Source organism: Cyclopterus lumpus, chromosome 16, assembly GCF_009769545.1.
Source record: "Cyclopterus lumpus isolate fCycLum1 chromosome 16, fCycLum1.pri, whole genome shotgun sequence".
Taxonomy (NCBI): Eukaryota; Metazoa; Chordata; class Actinopteri; order Perciformes; family Cyclopteridae; genus Cyclopterus; species Cyclopterus lumpus.
Genome location: NC_046981.1, coordinates 4714987 through 4737684, shown reverse-complemented (window position 1 = coordinate 4737684; position 22698 = coordinate 4714987). Strand labels below are relative to the sequence as shown.

Below are 22698 nucleotides of genomic sequence, written 5' to 3'. Positions count from 1 at the left end.
AGAGAAATTGAATAAACATGAAACCGCATTTTATTTGTATTTGATTTTTCAAATAGGGTGTAAAACATTTTTTTTTTTTATTCATTAAAAAAAAAAACCATTCTTTTTAACCACGTCATGATGTGGCGGGCTGTAGCTCATGGGGAGAGTGGTCGTCCTATGGGACCACGAGGTACACTGTAAAAACAGTATTTCAGTAGTAGTTGAAGTAACGCACATTTTTCTTTTTAATGAGTCTCAATCAGATTTCTGCTTTAGTGAAGTCAATCTACTTTTGTGGATCATATCTATTTGAATTTACACTTTGTTCCCTTAATACATGCACATAGACTCGCTGAAATACCAATGAGGACACAAACAAGCAATGCAGTTGACTAGGGGGGGAGGGGGGAGCAAATTCGAGACCACTGGAACTCTTACTCTATATTCATGACTTGCTGAAATAATCAAACAACTCAATCAGTTTATCGGTGCGATCCCGAGGAGGTGGTGTATTAGCTTGAGGCTGTTTGCTGTGCAAATAGTTTACTCAAATAGTTGATTTGTCTTGTCTGATGTGCAATGTGTTTATTTCAGGAGGTGCAGGGCGACCTGCATCATTAATCCTCTCACCGTCTTTATCATGTAAACGCCTCTCTAAGCACGCAGCATCAGCAGCTGAGCATCGTCTGGCCTTGCGAGAGGCTTTTTAAAAGCTGTTAATGGAGCCCCGTTAGCACGGTAAAGTCTTGAATGTGGCTTCCTTTTGAACTGAAGAAGTGGAGGTCGAAAACAGTCTGATGTGATCTTGAATGATCTGTGAGTTCCTTGGGACGAACGTACTGGGGCAACAAATGTGTTCATCACCATCGAACCTTGTTATCGGGGTGAGCCCCATAGGAGAGTTCAAGAGATCCATGTTGATGTACTCATGGAGAAGGAACAGGTTCGGGGGTTTCTCTCTGTCTGTGTCACATGGTGTTTCTCTCATGTTCGATGTTCTCAGCACAAGTATGGCAAAATCACAAATGGTAACTCTCCTATATAACATCTTCGTGCCTCGGCTGCTCTTTTGATTGGGGCTCCTCGCCATTCAGCGGCCATTAGCACTGGGGGATCCAATCGATGTGCATATCTGTACTGGTCTCATGACCACAACGATGAGTTTCATTGCATGGCAATTAGTATTTTTTGTATTTGTGCCTTATTGTCAGTTGAGGTACATTTACTTTTCCAAGTTCTCATTTCACATTCTGACACATTTCGTGTCACACGTGTTATTTAAAGTATTACAATGGCTGAGCAACTTTCAGGTTGTGGATTTCATGCTTCTTTTTCTTTTTTTTTAAAGGCACATTTTTTTGCGATTGTGCAGAAAGTTTTGAAAAGTTGCGGCCAACTCCAAATCTGCACCACAAGCCTTTCCAGAAATATGAACATCAATGTCTTTAACTCTGTTTTGTATTTAACTTTATTGAAGAAATTGTACTTGCTTGATTCTTGTTGTTCTGAGTTTGGACTCATGGTTTAATGCACTTATTGTAAGTCGCTTTGGATAAAAGCGTCAGCTAAATGACATGTAATGTAATGTATTTGTAAAAATCAGTGTTCACAACATAAGGCCACCACTCTGCACTATATTGACCCCCATGGCTGCACTGATGATGGGACTGTTATTGTGGATGATGTCTTTGTGAGGATTGGGGAGATGGAAGCGGGTCATGGATGCATTGAGGAGCAGCTTCGCTCTTATACACCTTGGCTGTGATGCCCCTCCCCTGGAGATCCGAGGAGAATCTGATAATAGGCTGCTATCTGTGCGTCATGGAGCAGCCCCTTAACACCCTGATCAGTCCTCCTCCACATGGCTCAGGCTTTACCTTGTTACTCCCCCCCTCAAACCCCAAACACAACATGATGTCCTGCACGGGTATGGATGGGCTCGGCTTCACAGCTTATTTTGCGCACTGAAGTTTTTATTTAGCTGAAATTATTCTGGTGCCTTGACATTGATTTTCAAACGGAAAACCGGAGGGAGAATCGCTTGGTAAGTTTAATATATATATAAATTAATGAATTGAATGCTTGCGTTTTTTTTATTTTAGTTGTTTCAGCACTAAAATAAATGAGAAATTCAAATTAAACTGCAATTTAGCCCATTGGAATTATTTGATATAGGGATGCAAGCCACATTAAATCAATTTGTCTCCACGCAGATTTCTTTAGATTTCTTTATCCTTTTTCCTTCCATGGATCGGATGGTTTACGTTTGTTTGTTGCTGTCTGATCCGAGAAACATCACAGGTTTCTTCAAACGGAAAAATAATTGCCTATTTCCCCTTTTTTTCGCGTCGGCTATCCCGTTGGGATACGGAGTCGCATCCAAATTGAACGAATGCAAATTCATCAACTCTGAATAATAATAGAGGATTAACAGAAATCCGTCTAATAGAAAAAGAGTATATTTAAAATAAAATAAAAATGTTTGAGAAGATAACTATTATTTTTGTAAAAATAAATAAATAGATTTGTTGTTTGTTGTCACGAATTTCGCGAGGTTTAATCACACTGATTTCTAGACTGATTTATTTCACTTGGGGTTTTAACCCCCTCAAAAGGAATCTGTGCTTTTAAAGTTTGTCATGTGATTTACAAGAAGCTGTCTCCTAAAGGGGATTCCCAATATGACACTGTTGAATATTAAGCTATTCAAATAAACGTAAGGTCACAACTCCACCTTATTTTATTTTTGATCAGGTCAGTTATATTCTCCTTGTGAATTAAAAAATAGGGGGATTTTGCCTTATTTTATTATTTTATTACACTGCGATAAATAGGATAATTGGAATTTATTTTTTTTACAAAGAGAAAATCATTCAAAGATAGGCCATGGCTAATATGATTTTTTTTTTTTTAGTTACTGTGTTAAAACCACAATGAAATTAAGCAGTCCGGGTTTTGATCGTCTTCACAGCCACACCCCGATACGCCCACGGTGATTTGCTTTGCTTTGATATGGGGGAAAAAGGTCACTTTTCCCCCCTCGCCATCACGCTGAAGGCCTCTTCTGCTGCGCGTAATTTGGCACGTTGGCCTTTTAAAAAGATGGAGAATCACCCCGGTTGCCTATAGCCGGCCCTCTTAACCATCATCTGTTTCTGTCTCCAGCTTTCAGAAGTGTTTCCTCAGAAGACTCCTTGGCATAAAACTCCCAAAACTGTTTGAGTGATTCCCGTGGAGGGGGTGGGGGGAGGGGGGGGGAGAAGACCCCTAAAAAAGGAGCAGTCTCTCCACTGAGATCACAGAAGGCAAACGGAGTCTGTGACCAGACCAGAACAGCAGTCATGCTCGGCGGTGAAGGGGAGAGCAGCGCCTTCTCTTCTGCGAAGGAAGCCGCGGATGACAGGCGCAAGTCTCCGGCTGTGGGTGGGGACGACCCGGCCGCTGGCAGCAGGTACACGGCGCACGGGATGGGGGCCGACCGGTCCTACTACATCCCTCCGACGGTTTCCAAACAAAGTCCAGAAGCCCCGAACCCTTGCTCTTTTATCCCTTACACGCCCAGTGGGACGGTTTACGCCGCGTCCAGCGCGGGCCGGTACCCCTCATCTCTCCACTTGGGCTCCGTGTTACCCCCCGCGGGGTTTCCCCCCTCCGCTGCCGGACGCAGTCACTTCAGCCCGGCTTACCAGCTCGGGCAGAGCCCCGGCTGCATCTACACGCCGTACAGCAGCTCCGGGTCGGCTCTGGGCGGCATAACGCTACCCAGCGCCGGCCCCGGGATGAGGGCCCAGGTGTACCTCTGCAACCGGCCGCTGTGGCTCAAATTCCACCGGCACCAGACCGAGATGATAATCACCAAGCAGGGCAGGTGAGATGGGAGGAAGAAGAGGGAGTCACTTTACATGTTATTTGTCGAGGGAATAAAGACCAGTTTTCATTCGATTATCAATTTTTCGATTTTTTTTGGGGTGCTTTTCAGACGGATGTTCCCGTTCCTCAGTTTCAACATAGCGGGTCTCAACCTGTCAGCGCATTACAACGTGTTCGTGGAGGTGGTGCTGGCGGATCCGAACCACTGGAGGTTTCAAGGGGGCAAGTGGGTCACCTGTGGCAAGGCGGACAACAGCGGCCAAGGTACTGAAACAGGTCGATATGTGACATTACTAACATTTTATTTTCTTCAATGTTGAATTGAGATTGAAGGGCTCACCTTTAACCTCTGAATAACAATTAAAACAATTATATAATTTTCTATTGGCAAAAATAAAAATATATCGATATAAATCAGGTTTGTTTGTGTGTTGTCTACTGGAGTTTGATGTTGGAATAATTCTTTATTTTAGGAAACAAAGTCTACATCCATCCAGAGTCTCCAAACACGGGGGCCCACTGGATGAGACAAGAAATCTCCTTCAGCAAACTGAAACTCACGAACAACAAAGGGACCAATCATAACACCTCACAGGTATGCATAACTAAACATAAATAGACTAACGCCTTTTTTTAATTAACTTGTATTACAATGTCAAGATATATACATATATGTTTGCATTGAAATATACAGTTAAATATCTACCATGCTAAATAATCCGGAAATAAAAAGAGTAAAAGGCATCATTAATACTTTAACGTAAATCACAAAAAACTATTTAAAATATGTTTTAATCATGTTTGGATTGCATTTAGTATAATTGGCATATTTAGAACAATCCACTTGTAGAATAAATAACAGAAATCCGAGGTATTTGCATAACGTGGACATGTTTAGAAAACAAAAAAACTAAGTTTTTTTTTTTTTTATTCAAATTATCATCGGATGATTTAACGTATTTCACCATGTCGATTATGCAGATGATGGTGCTGCAATCGCTGCACAAGTACCAGCCCAGGCTGCACATCGTGGAGGTGACGGAGGACGGCGCGGAGGACATCAGCAGTGACGTGAAGACTCAGAGCTTCACGTTCCCAGAGAACCAGTTTATAGCTGTGACTGCCTACCAGAACACTGATGTAAGCACAGCACCTTCCTTATTGCTCCTCTTATGACACAATGTGCTTTTGAGCTATATATGCGGTTATCATTAAGCTACTCAGACTAATATCTATGCCTTATAAATAAGAATTACATGCACATATTTTAATCAATTCGTAACCTTCATTGAAATTAATTCAATGGACATACATTTCCTATTCTAATGTTAATAATCTATCCGCTGTTTCCTTGTATAGTTCGACATGTATCAATAGGCATGTAACTCATATTAATATGAAGCGTGTTCTTCCATTTTGTATTTTGTTTTAGATTACGCAGCTGAAAATTGATCACAACCCTTTTGCCAAAGGATTCAGAGATAATTATGACTCGTAAGTATTTTTTATTTCCCTGTCACACATTTCTCACCAACTATAAATTGAGGATTAAATATCAAATGTTTTCAACATGGGAACACATCAAATTATATGCATTATTGCATCGACTGTCATGTACCAACTTGAGATCTGTTGTTTCGTGTGCCAACTCTTTTTCCTAAAGAGGTTTTTCACACCATGATTCTTTTCACCCAGACACTGCCCTCCCTTGACCTCAAGTTCATACCTACATGTGTTTTCCAGGATGTACACAGCTCAAGAAAACGACCGCCTAACACCATCGCCGACCGACTCGCCCCGTGCCCACCAGATTGTCCCCGGGGCCCGCTACACCATGCAGCCCCTCTTCCAGGACCAATTTGTCAACAACCTTCCCCAGAACCGCTTCTATAACAGCGAGAGAGCCGTACCGCAGACCAACAGCCTCCTCTCGCCTCAGACGGAGGACGGAAGTTCGCAGAGGTGGTTCGTCACCTCCATGCAGCAAGGGGGGAACGGCACGAGCACCGGCAGCAAACTAGATCTCACGCCCTACGAGGGAGAATACTCCAGCTCCCTGCTCCCTTATGGTATCAAATCCCTGTCCGTGCAAACATCCCACGCTCTCGGCTACTACCCGGACTCTCCTTTCACCACCATGTCTGCAGGGTGGGGGTCCAGAGCGGCATACCAGAGGAAGGTCTCTCCCAGCCTGCCTTGGTCTCCCAGGCCCAGTCCCACCACTGGTTTCCCAGAAGACTCAAACAAAGTTAAGCCGCAGATCGACGAGGAGGTGAACGGCAGCGGAAGCCTGATCTCCTCCTGGACGGACACACAGTCGTCGGCTTTGTCCTTAGAAAAGGCGGATTCATATTCCGCGGCCTGTAAACGAAGGCGTTTGTCCCTCAATGGTCCCTGCACAGAGGACTCGGCCTCTGACATCAAGTGTGAGGACTTGGCCTCTGTTGCCATCAACAGTAGCTCCTATAGCAAAGAAGCCCCCTTAGCCAAAGGCATGGCAGCGTACTATTCCTTTTACACAAACCCTTGAATGGTTTGTCATCTCTCATTTGGTTTGCTCTTCATGTGCCACCATAAATAACTCATATTTTACCCTGTTTTATTGAGGGGGTGCACACCCATAATTTGTCTTGGTAGTGATACATGTGGTGGTCATATTTTTTTCAACTTTTGTGGCGATATCAAGGACACAAATAATAAAAACAATTATCATAAGTCAAGGGGGGCATGTTGGGCAATAAGCATCAGTAGCCTGAGTTATTGTTTAATATTCACTCTATTCTGTTTCAGGCCGTCTGTTCTCCTGAAATATATATATTTTTCAACACCCTATGATGTAACTGTTTTGAAAGTGCAAAAGTATGTTAAGTTCCCCCATTAAAAATAAAAATAAAAAACAGTGTTCTGTATGTTTTTCTCGGGCATACATTACTGCCTTTACAGTGAGGGTATGTGTTTATACATTATTTATTGAAAGTTGATATGAAATTTGTGCACTCATAAATGTGATGATGATGCTATGCTGTACCTTCATGGCAACGTTCAGATATTTGATAATAAAAAGGCATACGTGTTCTATCAAGTATCTGATTGTTTATTTCAAGTTACAAGCCAATGTTGTTTAATGTTCAACACACACAAAGTCACTGATTCAAATCATACCACAACTGTTCCAAGGATAACAAGCACAGCTCCCATTGCCCATCCAAACAGCACCATTTGTTTCCTTGGACTCTGTCGCACTCTAGTGGCAATTTATTGAACCTGCAGCCATGAAATCAATCACTCCAGCAGCCTGTTGACTTGGAACCACAGACTGTGCACAGGTTTGAAAGATGGACACCGGGTGCACCCCGGCGTCAAATTAAACCATCATCAACAATCATCCCATTTTTTATATCCCACGGTGAGACCATAACAGTCTACACATCCGAAAAATATTTGAAGTTTCATCACTTTTTGTGTGTGTATTTTCTTACCGTGTGAACCTGTAGATTGGTTACACACCCGAATAGGACATGCTGGTATGGACGTCACGTGCACACCTTTAGGGAGACCACGGACACAGCGTGTGTGTGTGTGTGTGCTGCCAACGAACACACAAACAACGCGTGCACTTAAGTTATCTATTGCCCGTGTCATCAGTCCAGAATACTGCACAACGTTGTCACGCTAAAGATGCACAACTCAATATTCGTGTGCGAGTGTGTGTGTGTTTCCTCGTCGTTCTTCCGTCTCCGAAGGAAAACGAGCCACTTCTTTTCTCCGCCTGTTTTGGGGTTTTGAGCTACAACCTGGCAACCCGCGTACAACAAGCCAGCAAGCAGCAGAGAGTCAACGAAGACTTTACACACGGGAACAACAATCGGGTGCTTTTTGGGTCCACAGCGTCATTTATGGATCGCCTCGCGGACGAAAACCGTGTATCGCTGAGCGCGTGACGGTTGAGTCACGAGAGCAGGTCCCCCAGCGGCGACATGCACCACCTGTGTAAGTCGGGGATACTTGTTACTCGTTGTTTACTGTGAGTTTAGTAACTGTGCTAGCTAAGTTGGCTAGCACGCTAGCTCACCCTGCTAGCGCGTGCACTGACGTTAGCCAACGCAGACGCGAGCGTCATGGTGCGTTTGTGTACTTATTTATTTAAATGTTTAGTTTTTTAAAACAACATCCAGCTAACAATGGATAGGTTTGTTGTGTATCGTTGATTTAACACCGACCCCTCTCAACACACGGGGACGTCTCGCAGCTAAACGCCAATCTAAAGGACAGTCGGCAGGTGAATGTTTTCATGGACCCCCAAACGCAACAAAGCGTTAAAACGAACGGCTCGTGAACGCAACACGTCGGTTCGAGCTAGCGACAAATGGTAAACACCAGACCACACAGGGGCTGGGGGGGGGGGGACTTTACTGACAAGTGGAAAGCTACGCAGGCGAACTGTTAACATTACATTGATGTATATGTATTCAGCTGTGATTATTAGGCATGATTAGTGTAAAGACAGTTAGAGTGTGTTCTCGTCTGTGAGGTTATGTGACTGTTCAAAGACCCAGGTGTTTAACAAGTGTTCGCCAAGGTGAGACGTTTGTCTCGCGTTGTGATGATGATGATGATGATGATGATGGTGGTGGTTCCTGTCCTCGTGCGGCTCAAGCCCGCTGGCATAGATTTAGCGATTGCAAAGTTAACGGGGGTCAGATTTAACAACCCAAAAGCCACATCAAAACACCCGTTTACAAACTCTCGCACTAACCCAAAACCCAAGTCCCGTTGTCGTGCGTTCCAATGCTCGCGCATGCGCGCTGCGAGTCCGTGCGTGCGTGAAGTATTTCTTTGCTGCGTTAATGTGAATTTTGAACGCGTGGGTTCCATTTAAAGTATGGCAGGAGATGATGACGTCATATCCCACACATGACAATGGATTAGCACATTTAAAACAAGTACACGGTATTCAGTATGTCGTTATTGAGGTTGTCTGCATAAAGAACACACGATCAATCATGCATGTAAACTCAGTCCGAGTTTTACATCTTACACAGGTCAGAAGACAAAGTCCCACCTCACTCTGGTCTGTTTACCTTCATGGATGCTTTCACGGAGGATTTATCTCACCAGTCCTTGGAGAAAGTTGAAATATTACATGACACAAACTAAATAGGCTTCAGCCTCTGTAATTGGATGTAACATGTGAGCGCCACATCACTTTACTAAATGGACTTACTCTTACTAGATGTATAAGCCAGTGTTATGAGGTACAACTACTGCAATAAATCCCACCTACAGTTTCCAGCGACACAGACTACATCCTCATTCTAACCTTCATGGTGTTGTGAATTTATTGCAGGACTGTTGTCTTAGACAACATTAGTTTTAGCCGGTGGCAACTGGCAAATGAGGGTATACTGTTGCTTTGGTAGCATTACATAATTAAAGTCCCAGGAGTCTCACTTTCCACATGTATGTGTTTCTTTATTTTTTCCTCAGCTTTTTACTTTGGCAATATTGTTACAGTGAGAATAACTTTTTTTTCTTGACAAAAAGGTGACAAAAATGACATGGAATTTTGCTCCTCTTCCCTTCTGGGACAAATACACAGACAGGGAGTCACTTTTTGTAGTTTAAGATTAGACCAGTGAGTCACGTTAATCCACAATCCTGAAACTGCGGAAATTAATCAATTGTCCTGCGACCGAAATGTCAAAATGAGTTGACCACTTCCTTTGTGATTGTTGCTCACTTCTTCAGGGAGCATTTTTCCCTTATTTTGTGTCCATACATTTCCTACTCTAATAAGGATTTGCATAGTGGTGAGAATTCAGTATAAATTCATTTTTAGTTTCATGAGCTATATTATGCTGAAGGAAATGATGCGTTTTTGTTGTTGATTTTACACTGTGGCTCACAAAAACCAAAATACATGAAAGCATCACATTGCCCAAACAGTCATGACCATCTGGTGCTCTGGCGGGAGCGAAGTGCTGACTCGCTGCGTGTCGCTCCCCAGTTGAGGATACCTTGTTTCACAATGTCTCCTGGCCCCAGTGGGATGGGCAGCATTGGCACAAAGAGGCGGAAGCTCCCGGTGATGCCAGAGGAAGTCTTGTCCTTCTCTCCGTGTGAGCTTTGTTGGCCCTGTGTTTAGTTATAAAAAAGAAAAAGAAAAAAGAATAAAAAGAGAAACACAGGCATGTTGTTTACTGTGCTGTGGATATGCTGACACAGGGGCAGAGCAGCCTGAGCAACCTTGGAGATGCAACTCTCGTCCTTCAGAGATAGTGGAAGTGATTTAATACTTGCAGTCTTTTTAATCAAGGAGGCCCTTTTTTTTGACTCGGACACGGCCGCTAAGGAATTCAACTCCTTGTTTTTCTTCTTTTCTTAAGGACATTCAGTATGCTGGCCTATTGGACGTGAACAGGTCGAGGACAACATAAGCAGGCTGCACCAGTCAGAGCTTGAAGCTACAGTAGGAAAGAGATGGGCAACACGGCGACCAAGTTCCGCAAGGCTCTCATCAACGGGGACGAGGCGCTGGCCTACCAACTGTATGAGGGCAACCCGCAGTTCAAGGAGGCGCTGGATCCCAACTCTACATACGGAGAGTCCTACCAGCACAACACTCCACTGCACTATGCTTCCCGGCACGCCATGAGCCGCCTACTCAGGTCAGGATGTGGTCCAGATGAAATCAAACCAACAAGAGAGCAAAGAGACATAATTCAGAGTTGCATATGTTTGGACTTTTGGGAAAATGGGTTGAGGGACTAATTTCTTGGGCTCTGTATTTTTGATATTCTGCAGTTTATTTATTCAATATATTATTTGTATTTCTAATGCAGCACTGGATGCAGTTTAGATTTAAGTGTCCTTTTGAGCACTTTTTCTTTTTTACCCCTCTGTTGCTGATCAGCTGGTCGCTTGTATTTCTGTATTGCTGCATCGTAAGATACGTTTTTTCATGTGTTGTCTCTATACGTCTCTGTCCCATCTGTGTCTCCACATAGCCATCTGTTAGCAGCTCTCAGGAATGCAACATGCTGGGATGGAATAGGATGGGGCTCCAAGAGCTTCCCACCCCACAAGCTACCAACCTCGCATGTGTTTATCTTTACTTTAAAAACACTAGTTTTCTATTTAAATTTTTTTTTTTTTTAATCTCAGCAGGTATCAGCAATTTATATTTCCTCATGCTCATTGCTGTGTAATTTTTCTAGATTTGATTTCACATATTTGTGAATTGCTTAAAATGCTGTAGAATATACAGTTGCACTAATATAATATTTACAGAAGTCTGCGATGTTTGATTTTTTCATCTTTTTTTGGGGATTGTTTGAGGATAAAGTGGCTTTTTGTGTTATTTGCTGTGTTGCAAAAAAAAACATGCTACAAAGATGCTTACAAAAACAAAAAAAAGACAGGGCAATAATTATAAACACTAGTAGGTTAATTTGTTGACCAAAGCAGAAATAAAAAGCGAACAAAAATATGTTGGCTTGCCCCCAGATATTAGCACGCAAAGCCCTTTCTGGGCCAAACAGCAGAAGTTCGAAATCAACCATTGTTCCTGTCTCATTCTTTTTAGGTCTTTCCTCCTAAGCAAAGATGGGAACCCTAACAAGCGTAATGTGCACAATGAGACATCTCTGCACCTTCTCTGCATGGGGCCCCAGATTCTAACCTCAGAGGGGGCCCTGCAACCCCGGATCTCCCGGCCATATGAAGACCAACATCGGCGGGCCGAATCCCTACAAGTCATCCTGGCATGGACCGGAGCAAAGCTGGACCACGGAGAGTACGAGAGCGCTGATATCAATGCCACTGACAACAAGAAAAGCTCCTGCCTGCACTATGCTGCTGCCTCCGGCATGAAGTCGTGTGTTGAGGTGAGCTTCCAAAGTCCTGTGGTTGTTTTACACTGTGGGCTAACGTAGAATATTCTAATTTTAGGTAATGGTCAGGGAGCAATATGAGTGGAATGAAGGTAAAAGGGGCCAGAGCAACCCTCATCTTTAACACAAATATTTCAGTGTTGTACCATGAATATTTGTATAATAGTGGTCGACGTGTGGCGTGGTGCTCACATCCATCATGTTGAGATTGATCAAACTGCTCCTGTGTGTATTTCGGGAGGATGCCGTGCATTGCACCTTTTTTATTAATCCGTGGGTGGGGCAGGAGGCATCGCATACACAAGTCACATTTACGAATCAAGCTATCGTGCGTCTCTCAATATCTGAATTTGTAAAGACCTAGTTTTGAAACCGATTTTGTTCCCAAAATGTAATTTGCAAAACCAAATGTTTAGGGATGCGTGCAGGTCTGGTTTGAACACATGTTTGGGAAGCTGAAACTACATATTCATAATGTACGTGGCTCAGCCGGAGCAATTGGGGGGGATTTTGTGCAACCCACAAAAGGTCCTGAAACTGAAAAGTTGTAAGTAATAATCATGATCACAGTATAGATCAAAATAAGTGGGATACACATTTGTGCCAACATCGTGTAGCCTTTCCACGACTACAACCACCACAGAGTCCCTTGCACCACTGTTTCTGTCATGTGAGGTCTTTTCAAACTTCACAAGCCATTAAGCCCCTGCGTATTTGTGGTTGCCCAATTATACAAAGCTACACTTTCCTTTTGTTTCCCCTTCTTTTTTTTGTTTTTCCAGTTCCTGGTGCAGAGAGAAGCAGACCTGTTCGCTGAGAACGAAGACCGCGAGACTCCATGTGACTGCGCGGAGAAGCAGCACCACAAGGAGCTGGCCCTGTGCCTGGAGTCGCAGATGGTCTTCTCTCTTGCCCCCGAGGCGGAGGGTATAGAGGCGGAGTACGCGGCCCTCGACCGAAGAGAGGTACAGAATAACACACCAAAGGCAGAGGGAGTACACGGCATTCGGTTTGTCCCCCTCAACTGGTGTCACTTAACAACGCTACCCACCCCGACCTTCGATGTAGTCCCTCCCAAACCGGTGAAAAACTGATTTTGTCCATTTTAAGTAGAACTCTTTTGAGTAAGATGCCCTTGATATCTTAACCTTGCCAAAGCCACATACGGGTGTAAGAACTGTGTGTAGGTCTGTTATGCCTCTTGGAACCAGGCCCCATTTGTCTGTAGTCCATTTTGGCTGAAATTCTGCTTGACAGGGCCCCACATCGTAGATGCTGTGCACACGCACACACACACACACACACACACACCAGCCAGCCATAAGGCATGTGACTCCCACCCTGTTAGCTCATTGGGCCTGGCTTAGTCAGGCATCAGCAATTGTCTGTATTTTATTTACATCCTTTTGCCCCTTCTTTCCTTCTACTTCCACCCTCATTCCTTCCCTTCCCGCTAACCCTGATCACACCATCTGTTGCTCCCTCGGCTCTTTTATTACGTTTCTCTGCCAACCCGCCGTATTCTTTTTCTTTTTTTCCTCCATACCTTCCCTCTTTGCTTAACCTCCTCTTGTCAACCTCCTTCTTTCCTCCTCTCTTGTCTCCCGTCCTTTCCTCCTCCCTTGCCCTCCTCTCCAGCTGTATGAAGGCCTGCGGCCTCAGGATCTACGGAGGTTGAAGGACATGCTGATAGTGGAGACAGCCGACATGCTGCAGGCCCCTCTCTTCACCGCAGAGGCACTGCTACGTGCCCATGGTACTCTCAACCATGCACACACACACACACGCACACACATATGTAGATATCCGCTTGTCCTTAAAATGGTTGGCACCGAATTGATCTCTCTCTCTCTCAGCAAAAAAGGTTTTAAATATTAAAATTCAAGGCACCACCATGCTTTCCCAAATCCTGACCTTTTTTTTTTTTTTTTATACCTTGTATACCTTGTTTCCACAAAGAGCATAAATGAAGCATAGTTTGCTGTTGACTTGAATATTTGTTGGTAAATGTGTCGTATACTATACTTGTATTTTAATACAGAGGGCTGTATCGCCGCTCCAGTGACTTCCTCGCAGTGAAAGGGTCAAGATGTGACCGGCCTTTGTTATTTCGCTTCATCGTCACGTGCTCTGAATGCTATTTTAGTGGGCTCGTCCTTTCCCTCCAAATATGTGAAAACACTGGTACATTCAAACATTAGGGTGCTTACACAGTTTACATTCACCATAAAGCACATTGTCCACAGCAGAGACTCTGGCCGCCCCCCGTATAATACACACAATGGTCTCGTTTCTTTGTTTGTATTGTTTTCAATACCATGGGAAAGAGCTGCATCTCACTTCTTTGCACTTTTTGTTCATTTCAAGACCTTTTTTGTGCTTACTAGAAACACTAGTGTGCAGTGGAATGCTGCCTGTTTGAGCTACATCATACATATGTGTGTGTGTGTGTGTGTATGTATATATATATATATACCTTTTTTTTAAAAGCATTTCTTGTTTACTTTTATTTCTAAATAGACGCTAAACAAGTAGCTTCATTTCTATTGGTCACAAATAAGCAACGGCATGCTGACATTGAGGTTTGTTAAGTGGTGTAAAAGTAAAATGTGAGTAAAGCAGAGCAATAGTATATTAATGGTTTGCTTCAAGCGGTGTAGATTTATTGCCCCAGGAGGAATATAAAGTATGAGATTAGAGTCTGGAGTTACGCCGGGTGTAACATTTGAGTTATTAAATGTATTGGTGGGTGAAGTAATGGAAGCTTCAGGTTAAAAAAAAAAAAAAAAAAAAAGCCAACACATCGGCATTCACAAACAGACATGAAGTACACATCCACGCAGGCCAGCTCTTGTTTAATTCAGTACAAATGATCCAATCGTTGGACCTGAAGACGCGTGCATCCAAGAGACGTTATGTCTCTAGCTTCACTTCACCGAGCCCAGAGAATGTGGAAATGTTTAAACCAAAGTTATTTCATTGGAAGCCTTTGCAAAGCATTACCCCGCTTCATTTAGCTTGGCTCACATTATGTTAGTGGAGCTCTGGAAAGATGTGCCACCGCTTTTGGGTTGATAGTGGGTCTTTAAATACCCTGCCGTCTAATTCAGTTCGCACAGTGGCTGACTGTTGAGCTGTGTGTGCTACACATTAGATATATATTTTTGGGAGATTAGAGGAGTGAGCTCCAGATTATGGCTGTATTTATTCACCTCTAGCATGGGATTGCTGTCTGTCTGTGTAATAGGGATGGAACATTTCAGGATTTTTTGTTAAGGAGTGAAGGATTTACAAAAAAAACCTGTGTATCATTACTTTCTTGTAAAACTTTAACACATTTCCACACTGCCTAACTTTCAGTTCTCTTATCATCATTCTTGGTGTTTTCCTGCAGAGCTGCCAGCCTGTCGATCTGTCTGTGATTTGGACAATTTTGTATTTCCCAGCTAGTTATTTTTATATTTATGACGAAATATGAAGACTTTTAATTTCAGACTCCATTTAATGACCATAGGTTGCAAGATAGAGTCCTACTCATTGATGCTTTTTAATTGAATGGAGATGGGGGGGAAATTGTTGCAATATTCATTATCTTAACGAGGCCATTTAGAGTCCGGGGCATTTGATTGGTGGGGAAACGTGTCCCGAGGCTGATAAAGTCCTAATTGCACAGTTGACCGGGTCGTGCTCCTTTATTTTTTTTGGAGGGGATTTATTTTATTTTTTCGGAAGAGAACATTTGGACTCGGGCACAGTCATTCAATATTGATACTGACAAGTTCTCCAGCCGCTTCTTGTGCTAATGGGTGACAGGAGAGCTATTCTAAAAGCGAAAAGCAGATGGCAGCAGGTCTATGTTGTTGTGTTTTTAAAAGGTTTTCATTTTAAATGCATTTCGCGTGAATGAAAAGAGAACGAGCCTCGTTTCATCAGGTTGAATGGGGAATTCTGTCATACGCCGCCTTTTGATGTTTATCCACAGGAGACAAAATACACCCAGCTTTTTGCTCTTGTGATTTACTCCGTGATTCGAGATTACAGCTGTTTTGTGTGACGTGGTCGTATCCGTTTGTTCAAAGCTTTTATTTCTTTACAAGGCCCACTCAACTGGTCATTCTGGCCTTCTACTCCATTGGACTTGTAATTTTATTTAATTCCCAGAGCGGCTTTTAAAATTTCTTTTATCACCCAAACTTTATTAATGCTTTTTAATGAAACTAATAGGTCTCTCATTTAATTTAATTATGCGCTTTTTTTCCCTCCTGTTTCGTTTTACGCATTTCTCTCTTTTTAATTTTTTTTTTTTTTTGCATCAGATTGGGACAGAGAGAAGCTCCTCGAGGCCTGGATGAGCGATGCCGGGGAATGCTGCCAACGCTCAGGGGTGCAGATGCCTAACCCGCCTCCAAGTGGGTACAATGCCTGGGACACCTTGCCCTCGCCCCGGACGCCACGCGCCACCCGCTCCTCCACCACCACTTCCCCAGACCAAGTCAGCCTCATGCCTGCCAACGAGGAGTCCTCTCTGGTGAGAGACGCCAAAAATAGGTTACACAGTTGTCAAACTCCTTTTCACTTTTGATAAATTGGAAGATATGGCTCATGAGTCATGAAAGAGGATGAGGCTTAAGTATAGAGGGCAGGGCTAACGGCCATTATTGAAACGGGAACAGGAAATCAGAGTGAGAGCAGAGTGAGAGCCAATGTCGTAAAACCTGCATTCTCTCTACTGACCACCAGGGGGCTACTCCTCAGGCCACTTGGCTGGACTAGACTGAGCTTATTGCTACCAGAGCCATTTGTGGCGTCTCTACGTCATTCCTCCGCATTCAAAATATGGTAACTTCCATTTATCGGTTGCATAAAAAAACAACAAAATGGCAGCTTATGGCGGTTTATGACAGCCTGCTATGGTAAAACTGTGGCCCGACCGACAGAGTGAGCTCTAGAGCTGCTGGTCGCAGCTAAAAAGTGAAAGGAAAACTTTAAATGGGAATTTGGTAAATGAGAACACCATTTTATTGAATTCTATAATTTAACTGTACAGTGAAGAGCGATTAAACCACAAGACGCGCTGCCCCGGGGAGCCGAGAAGCTCCCGCTGCAGTAAAGATATAAAGCTAGCATGGAAGCGCACGTAGACTCGTAGTAACTGGCAGCGTACCCGTGAAAACTCGACACGAGTGTTTGTTTAATGCGAGTCCCGACGGTGTCCTGAAGGGTTTCTGCCGAATTCTTTACATTTTCAACTACCGCACCTGTCTCTCTGCATAATGTTGCTTTATTTCCCAGCATTATTCATCATTAGTATGCACGCCAGTGGTCTCGCCCCGCCAACATAAACACAAGCAGTACTTCCTTTGCTCCTCGGAGAACAAAGGGGTTTGTTAATTACGGTGTAAGCTCTGAGCGTGAGAGAATATTGTAATACTTTTAAAAATGTTATCGGCGTATCAAATTCCACTGTCGATAGGCCGATAACAATAGGTAGTAAGGGTATTCCATAGCGACCATCTGCGTCTGTGTCGAGCACGAGGGGTCTGCTTATTGGTTTCTCTCTACGCCCGAACATAAAGAGATATCAAACGCTGCCTGCAAAGTCACATTTAAGCACCTTGCAAGTTTAACAATGAGGAAACAAGGTGAGCTTGCAATAACTACAGCTCCCACGAGTCGTAGACATGCAAGTGTGCTCTCAAAAAGTCATTTTTTCCCCACAGCTGTGCTACTAAACCTGCCCATCTACAAAAAAAACCCATTATTGAGCCTCACTGACGAGGCTGCAAGAGGATCGGCGCACCCCCTAACCGATGGACACTTTGTCAAGTGATGCGAGATGCCCTTTATGTTGTGGCCGATTTGTCTGGTTCGACAACTCGCTATAGAAGACTGTCAATAAAGATATCGAGTGTGTTTGATACCAACGCAGTGAAAGGCAAAGAGGCTGTCTGGTCCTTTTTAAATGTGGCATTTCCCATATTTATTTGAGAATCTATTGAAACAACTGTGTTTTTGATGTTTTTGACACCTGACATTGGTCACCGGGGACTTTTGAGCTTTTGAAATAACGTTGCTTACCTGTGGGGGAGAAAAGAAAATCTATTTTGGGTTGAATGATCATTAGTGTTTCAGAAATAAACAGTTGATAGACGGTAGCTGAAGCTGACTGCCTGGATTCATCAATGGCTTTAAGGGAATTTATAGGTTGCGTTTGGCTGACGGTATCTTCTGTCGCGCCTCGAAAGTGCACCGTGCCAATCGACCGAGTCCACTCAAGGGCCCGTTTAAAGGTTATAGTTGATTATAGCACATTCTGCTCCTCCACAAATCAATACTTGCATTGTTGAAGTACTCTGCTTCCTTTAGGTCATTTGTTAGGGTCAGTGCTTCACGGTAACGAGGACTGTGTGTCTCAAGTTTCTGTGGATAGAAGAAAAGATCTTATGACAATGGTAATCCTTGAGCCACATGCTAATGGTTTTTGTGTGTGTGTGTGTGTGTGTGTGTGTGTGATTTAAAGCCAGACATCAGATAGTTGCAGCAGGGTTTTCCTGGTCTAGTCATCACAATGAATATTAAAATTAAGCTAATTTTTGAGAAGATGGCCCAGACTCAAGATTGTTGAATTTCAGGCAAAAACCAGTCACTGACTCAAAAGGCCATATTCACTTTTTATTCAAAAGATGATGTAAAAACATATGAATTGTACTGGAGGGCCTTTTTGAAATTGCACCACAGAGTTTGAAGAATTACACAGAAAACGTCTTTCTGTAGACGTTTTAAAACTAAAACCGATTTCTTTTGTGTCACAGTGTGGCATCTGCATGTCTTCCATCGCCGTCTTCGAGGAACCGGTTTACATGTCCTGTGGCCATGAGTTCTGCAGAGGCTGCTGGGAAGGGTAAGTCATGTTTTTGGTTAAGCCTGCGGATGCTCCAGATCAGGCTCCGGATGTCCCTAATTTCAGTGTACGTATGCTCCCTCAGGTTTCTGAATCTGAAGATCCAAGAGGGTGAAGCCCACAACATCTTCTGCCCGGCCTTTGACTGCTACCAGCTCGTGCCTGTGGAGGTCATTGAGAGCGTGGTGTCTAGAGAGATGGATAGGCGCTACCTCCAGTTTGACATCAAGGTAACAAGTTGGGGGAAAAAAACAAGACGTGCACCAAACGCATGGCTTGATGACACGTGACACCTGCAGTTCAATTTGAATGTAAAAGATCCCAGTGTACTGACATGGCAGGCACGAAAGGGGGCAAACATTAATGAGAGGAGAGAGAAATGATTGGTTTTGAAGGGTAAGCGGTACACATGTTTATTTATCAGCTTGATTCATCGTCTTTTACAGATTTTAAAGACCTCCTTAAAATCTCCTCTGGCAGACGCTTTCGAACCTGTAACAGAAGATGTTGTGCTAGAAGTGAGTGTCATACGGTCGCCCTCTTTTCTTCCGTTGACAGGCATTTGTGGAGAACAATCCAGCAATCCGCTGGTGTCCCGAGGCCGGGTGTGAAAGGGCGGTGAGACTGAGCACCCAGGGCCCTGGGACCTCCGCCTCAGACCCCCTTGGTTTTCCCCTCCTCAGGGCTCCGGCTGTAGATTGTGGCAAAGGCCACCTCTTCTGCTGGTCAGTAATCAGTACCACACCTCATGGAAATGAAATACATTCTGAAGTTCTTTGTATTATTATTAGTTATTTGCAAAATATATTAATGGGACATTTAATGGAAATTATTGTGAAGCAAATAGCTTGTTGTGATCCATTAGAAATCATATAGGCTGTTTACTACAAAAGACATTTATTGCGCCTGACAGAAAAGCATCGGTAACATTAGAAGTGTTTCTCCATATATGATTATGTGGAAAAAGTTTAAAAGAGTCATCTTGAGTTGAGTAACTAGGGCCGATTGGCTGTTTTCAGGGAGCCACATGAGAATCCAGCTCTGCATCGATCCTCTCATAACGATAATAATAATAATAATAATAATAATAATAATAGAGGGGCCAGATTGAAGCCGCTCCAGAGTAAAAGGCATATGACAGCCTGTCAGGAGTTTAAGATATATATCTCAGATCATGAGGGAAAAAGATTTCCTGGCGAAAAACCAGGTACCACTCATAATCTGACTAATGCCAGATTATGATAAACTAAAATAAAGTCCTCCCGACTCGAGCTTTGTTCTTAACGCCCAGACACGAGATTGACATTGATGATATGTCAATAAATATTGAACTACTCCTCTAACTTGTGATGAATGAACACATTTCTTGTTCAAACGTAAAACCCTTTTTCCACCATGGAATATGTTTGCGCAAAATAATTCAATCTGTTTTAAGTCTTCCACGACAAAATGTGTAACCTGAATTAATTAAGTGTGTGTGTGTGTGTGTGTGTGTGTGTGAGTGAGTTTTGGCTGTGTGGATCCTCCACCTTCTGCCCTCTGTATTACATCATCATCATAACATGACCTCCACCCTCACTGCACCTCCACTCTCACTATGTGGTTGGTGGAAGTGTCCGTCGGGTTCACTTGTCTTGTTTACTCAGGAGTGCAGTTGATTTATTGGGTATTGGAATTGGACACAACACGGGTCCGACTAATAGTTCCCTTGACACGAGGAAGGCAGATGTGGCCAATTGATTTGTGGCTGGCGTTTTAGACGGCATCTCTGACAGCAGTGTGTGTGTTCATGTGTGTGTTCATGTGCGTGTCTTTAATTGTATGTGCTTTCCATAGATCTCTTAATCCATCTGCGTATCTGTGTATATACATATTCCAGGGAGTGTCAAGGCGAGGCCCACGAGCCCTGTGACTGTGGCACCTGGAAGTCGTGGCTGCATAAAGTCTCCGAGATGAGACCTGATGAATGTGAGTAATGACATCAACTTACTTATTATGCTTCGGACATCCAGCTGCATTTACAACCTGCACAGCGGTCTGCCTTTTTTTTGAATTTTAAACACCTTTTGCCAAATGGTCTCCGTAGTTTTTATTGTATCTGCTCCATCATCAACTTCCCTCCTCATTATACCGGTAGAATGGCGCTAAGCTACCTGCTGGTAAAGTGCCAGTTTCTTCACGAGCCCAGATCGTGTTGGGTTTTGCGGTCAGGTGTGATTGATTTTGGAGCTAAATTGCCTGGAACTCAACCACAGTCATTAGAAACAGTTTAGCACTAAGCCAATTAAAATCCACCCCGTTGATGATACATTATTAAGTAAACTGAACAACCCATTCATTAAGAGTATGCAATGTTTTGAAGCGGTAATTGGACGGCGGGATATCCGCTTGATGTTTTTTAAGATGGCCCAAGTCGCTCCGAAGTGCCACCTCCTTGACAGTTACTGATAAAAGCAATTATTTAGCTTTGAAAACCATCTTCCCCTTCGATTTCCCCAGATTCTGTTTTATCGTGGCATTTCAAACGACAGATCAGAGGTGCTTTGATAATAGCCAATTATTCTGTTCCTGTGTGTGTGTGTGTGTGTGAGGGGGGGGTGCATGAGCATCTTGGGAGATGTTAGCAAAATATATAAGCAATACCCATTAGTCAGACAGGACAGTTTCCCACTCCGTGCAGTGACGCTGTGGTAATAGTCTGTCTCATTATGCCTTCATGTGTTTCTCCCCCCGTCACAGTGGCCGGTGTGGGCGAGGCCTACGAGGACGCAGCCAACTGCTTGTGGTTGCTCTCCAACTCCAAATCCTGCGCCAATTGCAAGTCGCCGATACAGAAAAACGAGGGCTGCAACCACATGCAGTGTGCTAAGGTAAGATCTTACTATTGTGGTGTGTCGCTGGGGGTTTCTCCTCGGAGGCTATTCAGTTGCCAATGAGTAGGCTTTTTTTATTTTTTTTGCCGTGACAAAAACAAATAGTGATAACAATCGAAGTTTGACCTTTTGGCTGAATTGCAGACACATTCAAACCTTTGGCCTTTTAGAGATTGGTTCATAGTTTGAGCTTCGAGCTCTGCAGCGAGCCCATTGCAGCATGTCGGGGCGCCTTTGTTCTCGTTCATGTTATTGCTCAGCGCGTACACTATGCATGCAGTCACGTCTGGTCGATTACCTCCTCCTGTCATGTTGCCGGTAGTGTCTCTGCAATGTCTGAAAAGTGGTGGAGTTGAGCAACTGGGGGAGGAGAGTGGGACTGACGCTATACATCTGGTGCCAGGATGAAAAGTGGAGTGGGACTTGATCTGAGCATGCTGGTTTTAAATCGGCTTTAACCGAGGTTTAGGTGGGGGCGTCGCCGGGGAACTTTGTTTAACAGGAGAAAGGAAGTCGAAGGCTCGGTAACGCCACTCGAATCATTTTTAGAAGCACACATTTGGTCCAAATTCAGTGAAACGCTGCTCCATTTTCAAACTTCAGAAGCTTAAGATTTAAAGTATTGTCTAATAAAATATTTTCCTTTTTTTTAGCTGTGTTCTCACACTATTTAGGGTTCTTATGATTATACGACTTATTTAACTTTCAAACGTCTCACAAACCAATTCCATTTTGGTTATTCACTTTTGGGCATTACACAATATTTTACAGTGTGTGGTATTTTTATAATAGTCTGTTAGGTTATTGTAATTTACACCGGGGACTCATTTGATATTTATGAATAAATCATTGAGGATGAAACATTTGATGTGTTACATTGCCAAGAGCATTATTCTCTAGATTCAAGCAAGTATGAAAAGAAGCTGAAGGTAATTGTAGAAATGATGTTGTAATACACTTCTGAAGGTTAATATGAGTAATCGCATTCAAGCTGCTACCAGCCAAGTTTAGCTGTCGTTCTAAAAGATTATTTTACAAGTGGCAGCTTGTGATGCCGCCGCGCTCGCAAACAATCCATAAGCCATCTGGGAAAGTCCCGTAGTTATCCGGCAGCTTCTGTCTCACTCGGATGCCGAGCCAGAGTGATACAGAGGTCACCGAGGCAACAGACAACGAACCA

The 22698-nt window shown here is 43.5% G+C and overlaps 2 protein-coding genes across 4 annotated transcripts in view; both read left to right on the top strand.

The window, feature by feature from the left end:
* Positions 1–1810: 1810 nt before the first annotated feature.
* Positions 1811–6935, top strand: LOC117745369 (eomesodermin-like). The gene is made up of 7 exons (XM_034553651.1): positions 1811–2026; positions 3148–3850; positions 3962–4116; positions 4326–4447; positions 4834–4992; positions 5285–5346; positions 5596–6935. The coding sequence occupies exons 2-7, from the start codon at positions 3324–3326 to the stop codon at positions 6380–6382; spliced, it is 1812 nt and encodes a 603-aa protein (XP_034409542.1). The 5' UTR covers positions 1811–2026; positions 3148–3323; the 3' UTR covers positions 6383–6935.
* A 199-nt stretch (positions 6936–7134) lies between these two features.
* Positions 7135–22698, top strand: part of LOC117745072 (ankyrin repeat and IBR domain-containing protein 1-like) — a 28049-nt gene continuing 12485 nt past the window's right edge. Inside the window, exons 1-11 of one of the 3 annotated variants that reach the window (XM_034553109.1) lie at positions 7135–7258; positions 10239–10520; positions 11438–11738; positions 12527–12709; positions 13383–13500; positions 16061–16272; positions 18557–18645; positions 18731–18875; positions 19204–19370; positions 20525–20613; positions 21385–21515. In XM_034553109.1, the coding sequence (XP_034409000.1) occupies positions 10333–10520; positions 11438–11738; positions 12527–12709; positions 13383–13500; positions 16061–16272; positions 18557–18645; positions 18731–18875; positions 19204–19370; positions 20525–20613; positions 21385–21515 (1623 nt within the window). In that variant the 5' untranslated portion in view covers positions 7135–7258; positions 10239–10332. The other 2 variants (XM_034553108.1, XM_034553111.1) reach the window with 2 other exon arrangements.

Excerpts from the sequence above, each read along its gene's own strand:
- LOC117745369 (XM_034553651.1), top strand. The coding sequence starts at position 3,324 with ATGCTCGGCGGTGAAGGGGAGAGCAGCGCCTTCTCTTCTGCGAAGGAA. Across the intron at positions 3,851-3,961 it reads ATAATCACCAAGCAGGGCAG|ACGGATGTTCCCGTTCCTCA; the intron begins GTGAGATGGGAG and ends GGTGCTTTTCAG. Across the intron at positions 4,993-5,284 it reads CTGCCTACCAGAACACTGAT|ATTACGCAGCTGAAAATTGA; the intron begins GTAAGCACAGCA and ends ATTTTGTTTTAG.